Source organism: Terrapene carolina, unplaced genomic scaffold, assembly GCF_002925995.2.
Source record: "Terrapene carolina triunguis isolate 2854851 unplaced genomic scaffold, T_m_triunguis-2.0 Scaffold25295, whole genome shotgun sequence".
Taxonomy (NCBI): domain Eukaryota; kingdom Metazoa; phylum Chordata; order Testudines; family Emydidae; genus Terrapene; species Terrapene triunguis.
In genome coordinates, this window is record NW_020689646.1 from 1 (window position 1) to 6,093 (window position 6,093).

A 6,093-nucleotide genomic window follows, 5' to 3' on the forward strand; every position below is an offset into this window, starting at 1 on the left:
AGGGTGTCCAGGAGCCACATCTGTAGCTCATGGATTCTCCTCCTGCAGGAGTTTGTCTCTCTGCTACAGCCAGAGCCCTGCAACCAAAGAGTCTCCTCTGCCACCCTTGTTCCTTTGTCCTGCCCCAGCTTCTTCTGACTTGTCCACTCTCTATGTTTTTAAAGGGCTGGACCAACACCTCTTCGCTCTGTTCCCTCTACTGGGGAGGTTCCACTTCTTCCACGCCAACCCCTCTGCAGAGAAGTTGGATAAACCTGGCTTTATCTAGAATGCAGTTACGCCCTTCTTCTGTGTGGGCGAGATCTCATTAGGGACTGATAGTCTTCAATGACCAACCTATTTATAGCCAGATACCTCTGCCCCAGCCTCCTACTTCTGAGCACAAGGTGCATGAGTGAAGAGTATAGGAAAAGTCCAAAGAATTTTTTATATACTTAAATGTCAGTTCATAGGTGTAGCACATGGTCAGAAAGGTTAATGCAACTAGCAGGCTAATTGACCCAAATTCAATCTTTAGAGACATATTACAGAAGTATATAAATGTTAATTAGGGGTATTCCTTATAAATAGCTAACATAGCTGTGGTAAATGGACTAGACCTCTATTGTTAGAAATTTAGAGGTATTACTAACTGCATGTGTTTACTTATATCTTGTTAGATGTTAACCATGTAAACAAATTTCAGAGTCGTAGCCGTGTTAGTCTGTATCAGCAAAAACAATGAGGAGACCTTGTGGCAACTTAGAGACTAACAAATTTATTTGGGCATAAGCTTTTGTGGGCTAGAACCCACTTCATGAGATGCATGGAGTGGAAAATACAATAGCAGGTGTATATATACATAGTAGATGAAACGATGGGAGTTGCCTTAGCAAGTGGGAGGTCACTCTAATGAAACAATTCAATTAACAGTAGGATACCAAGGGAGGAAAAAATCACATTTGTAGTGGTAATGAGGGTGGCCCATTTCAAACAGTTGACAAGAAGGTGTGAGTAACAGTAGGGGGAAATTAGTATGGTAAAATTAGCTTTTGTAATGACCCATCCACTCCCAATCTTTATTCGGGCCTAATTTGATGCTGTCCAGTTTGCAAATTAATTCTAGTTCTGCAGTTTCATGTTGGAGTTTGGGTTTGAAGTTTTTTTGTTGAAGAATTGCCACTTTAAGTCTGTTATTGAGTGACCAGGGAGGTTGATGCTACTGTATTTTCCACTCCGTACATCTGATGAAGTGGGTTTTAGCCCACGAAAGCTTATGCCCAAATAAATGTGTTACTCTCTAAGGTGCCACAACGACTCCTAGTTGTTTTTATGTAAACAAATAGTTCCTGTCTGTTGCTATATCTGTTGATTCAAAGATCAAAAGGAAGTATTAATATTTAAATGAAACTTGGGTGTAATAATTTCATTGTCTCGACTTCTTTTTGAAGTCTGTAGTATACTGCCTATGAAACATTTAATGGATAATTACCTTATGCCGATTAATGGAAACTGTTACCTGTGTGTGTGTGTGTGTGTGTATGTATTATATATATATATATATATATATATATATATATGAAACAGGTAATTCTACTTCAAAGCAATTATTCTTCACTATCATAGCTTTCCAGTGGTCTATGAAATAATGCTTGGGCCCTGATCCTGTCATCTCAAATGTACTTAAGTTTCATCAGCAGAAGCTCGAACCCCCTAAGACTGAGGTCTCCAGTTCCATTCTGGATGACCCTGATATTGTATGTTGGACTGCAAACTATGGACTAATTCTGAAAGAACTCTTTGCAATGGTAAATCTCATAATCTCTACTATGAAACTGACTTAAGAACGCTATTCACATCTGTATCTATAATAATCTTCTAACCGTCAATAAAGATTGGCTGAAAGCGTGTATTTGGTAAGATCTGAAATATTTATTCACCTGGGAGGTAATGTATGTGATACTTTGCAATTGGTAGAACTTGTTATATGGTGAACAAGATTGTCAGTAATCCTCATCATATTTTACTTGGCTGTCTGAGAGGAAGCCCAAGACTGGGTTACTTTAAGGGATCTGGCAGTATCTGGTTACTGCGGGTCTTAGGAAGTTGTTAGCTCATTAACCAGGGCTGCCTCCTACCCGCAGGCAGGCTCTTTGTCATGCTGCAGCAGCTCCTTTCCAAGCCCTGGAGCAGAGGGAGCCCATATGGTGTAGGGTGGGAGGTGGAGATTGTGTTGTGATGTGCCCAGGGGTGAAGCCTGGAAGCTGTTGGAAATGCTGTACCCCCTAACTATTCAGCTGGATTGGCTTCTCCTCTGCTCTGCTGGTGACACACAGCCAGCCCCTCTAGACCCTGTTATCACCCAACATGGCAGCAGGAGGTGCCACACACCCAACTGAGTTACCTGAGTGCTTTCCTAAGCCACTCATGAACCAACAGTGGAGGCCCCAGCCAATTTCCCAGCTCCACAGCCTTTCAACCCTACAGGAGTATAAACCCAGAATTATACCATCTTGCCCTGCACAGGGATATGGAAAGATGCAAACTCATTAAACAATCTGCTCCACCCTCTATGTGGGGAAGATGTGAACCAGCCTTTGCTAACAGAGCTAGGATTCCAAACACTTCACTGAAAAACACACTGGTTAAGAGAACACATAAAACAGGGTTATTAACTATGGTAGGATGGATTTTAAGAGGTTATAAGTGATAAGAAACAGATCAAATCAGGTTACCTAGGAAATCAAACAAAGTCACAATCTAAGACTGTAAGGGTGTGGCCTCACCCCTGTGGCGCCTCCTGCTGGTCGTTCATGGGAATTAGTTCGCCAGCCATCGGAGCGCCCTCTGCAGGCCAGTGTCCCACTGCCACTTGCCTCCCAGACCCGGTGCCCTGTTATCTGGGGCGCTGCCCCCTGGCAGTAACCCCTCAGTCTTAGGGTCTCCCCTCCCCAGGGAACCCCCAACCCTCTGTCCCCACCTTTCCTCAGTATAAGGCTACTGCCAGTCATCATCTAGCCCCACGCCCTGGGGCAGACTGCAGTATCAGCCTACTCATCACTGGCAAGGTTGGGTTTGGATCTGCTGCCTTGGCCTACCCCTGAGCTGCCTTCTGCAACCCCCAGTACCTGTTGGCCTTATGCTAGGCCGCAGCCTGGGGCTTTCCAGGCTGGAGCTCCCCAGCTCCTCTGCCATTCCCCAGCCCTGCTCCACTCAGGTACCCTGTCTTTAGCTCCCTGCAGCCAGGCCCTTTTCTCTCTGAATGCAGAGAGAGAGACTCTCTGCTCCTGGCTTCCCTGCCTTTATAGGGCCAGCTGAGGTCTGATTAGGGTGTGGTCCAGCTGTGGCTGCTTCCCCAATCAGCCTCGTAACTTTTCCCCTGCCCCAGCCCTCTCCCAGGGCTGTCTTTAAACCCCTCTGGGCAGGAGCGGGTGACCACCCCGCTACAAAGACTTATATAACCTAAATAGGATTTGAATCAGTAACATCTCACACCCTGACTGATGATACAAGCAGGCTTACAGATTCTTGAGGCACATGCTGCATCTGCTTTGCAGCTTGGATTTCCCTCTCCCATTCCAAGTCCTTTGTCCTCCAGAGGTTCTTATGGGTGTTGAGTTGTGTGGGACAGAAGACAAGAGATGGTTTCACTCTGCGCCTTTTATAGTCTTTTTCCTGCTTGCTGGAAAGTTTATGCATGTGATGTGTGGGGTCCACCCCTCGCTGGCCAAACACTGTCCATTGTCTCCATGCTCCTTTATTCAGAGTCCCTTATACAGAGTTAGTGGATTCGTCCCTGGATGGGTGTTGACAACAGCAGTTAACACTGTCTGGCTACTCTACTCTTGTACCTGAAAGGCTGGTTGTGGGTGTTTCCAGCCTCACACCATATTTTAGTAACTTACATATAGCAAGATTCCATAACTTCACATACAATGAAAACACATACAATCCAATGAGGTGTTCATATTTAGGAGATCAAGACTTTGAGCATGATACTTCACAAAACATACCATTATTACATCACCATGGTAAATGACAGATGCTTTGAGGTGCAGAGATGATCTGATGAGTGACAAGGGGAGGGGACTGGAGGGGAAGAGGCAGAGCTGGGGAGGGGCCTTGGAGGAAGAGGTGGGGAAGGGTGGTGGGGCTTCAGGCATCCAGTTACCAGCAATTAGAAAAGTGGCAAACCTATCAGTTGTACATAGATGAAGTCCCCAGTTTATCACGCTGACAGAATAGAGTAGGAAAGGATTTAATCTCTTTTTGATTGTCCAGCAGCAAGTGATTCAGGGAACGGGACCCAGCACCATTTCACCAGGCAGCTCTGCACAGAGCTTGGTGTGAGAGCCAGAGCACAAGGAGAAAATTTAGGTCCCTTTATGAGAAAAGAGCTCAAGCAGCCTGTCCCGGATCTGTTTGGTCCTCATTCCGTAAATGATGGGGTTTAGCATGGGGGGCACCAGGAGGTACACGTTGGCAGTGAGAACATGGAAATTCAGGGCCACATTCTGGACAAACCGGTACATGAGGGAGGAGAAGAGACCTGGGATGTAAAAGGCTGAGATGGCACAGAGGTGTGAGACACAAGTTCCAAAAGTCTTAAGCCTGGCGTCCTTTGTGGGGAGCCTGAAGATGGCCCTGAGGATCTGTGTATATGACACTGTGATAAAAAAGACATCAAGACCAAGCACACAGAATACCACAAAGAGGCCATAGTAATTACTGATGCGGGTGTCGGCGCAGGCCAGCTTCACCACAGCCATGTGCTCACAGTGCGTGTGGGAGATGATGTTGGTCCTGCAATAAGGCCAACGCCTTGCCAGGAGAATATAGGGCAGTATGAGCATCCCACCACGCAGTACCACGGTCAGGCCAATCATGGCCACTACAGGGTTTGTCAGGATGCTGGAATGTCTCAGGGGGTCACAGATGGCCACATAGCGATCAAAAGCCATAGCCACGAAGATCCCAGACTCCATCATGAAGAAGCAGTGAATGAAGTACATCTGGGTGAGACAGGAACTGAAATTGATCTCCCGGGAATTGAACCAGAAGATGCTCAGTGTTTTGGGCAGGATGGATGTAGGCAGGACCAGATCAGTGACAGCCAGCATGCAGAGGAAATAGTACATGGGCCCATGGAGGCTCAGCTCCCTCTTCACAATGATCAGGATGGTGAAGTTCCCCAACACAGCTATGGTGTACATTGTGCAGAAGGGGATGGAGATCCAGATGTGGGCAGCCTCCAGGCCAGGAGTGCCCAGCAGGATGAAGGTGGAGGGGTTGGTGAAGTCAGTTGTGTTGGAATCTGACATGGAGTACAGGAGAAGGTATCCAACTTAAAGGCTGAACAGTGTCTCCTGCATATACGGTACATTCCCCTGCCTTCCTGTATATGCCCAGTGTCTAGGGTGATGGCCACAGTTCAAATGCCTGGATGGAGAGACAATGTTAATGTGAGACACTACATGCACTACTGGAAGATGTTATCTTGGGTGAAGCAGACTGGTTGCTCTTCACACGCTCAAAAATGACATTTTCATTATTCAGAGAAATTAATAATGAACAACTGACCCTACTAATGCCAATTACATATTTGAAGGTGCTCTGTGCTTCAATTATTCCTACCCATTGTCATGTGGGAAACCTTCATAGGCATCAGAAGGAAACACCAGTGTGGATACTGGTTATCCAGAACTGTTTCTTAATGCAATGAACGTCCAGCTAGTGTCTCCATGCTGCAGGGAGCTTCCCATTCATCTAGTTGCTCAAAATCTGACAGTGGAAAAAAACCTTTGCCAAGACATGTGCCAGGGGAAACATCCCAACTAGAATATACCTGCGGGATAAGACCTGGGTGTCATTGATAGAAGCTCCATGGAAACACCTAATGATTGTCAGCAATGGCCAGAACAAAGACAGTATTCGTATGCCTCAGAAATGGGATGGAGAATAACCTGCTCAGGACATGCACTCAGGTTTGGTCACCCAGTCTCTATAAAGGATATAGCAGACATGAAGGGGATTCTGAGGCTATGAGAATGGGGGGGGGGGGTGCATTATGCAGACAGCCTGAAAAGTATGGGACTGTTCATTTTATAGAAGAGA

General features: G+C 46.2%; 1 protein-coding gene across 1 annotated transcript; it reads right to left on the reverse strand.

The window, feature by feature from the left end:
* Window positions 1-4,352: 4,352 nt before the first annotated feature.
* On the reverse strand, window positions 4,353-5,300 carry LOC112114681 (olfactory receptor 52M1-like). The gene has a single exon (XM_024211505.2). The coding sequence runs from the start codon at window positions 5,298-5,300 to the stop codon at window positions 4,353-4,355; it is 948 nt and encodes a 315-aa protein (XP_024067273.1).
* Window positions 5,301-6,093: the final 793 nt, after the last annotated feature.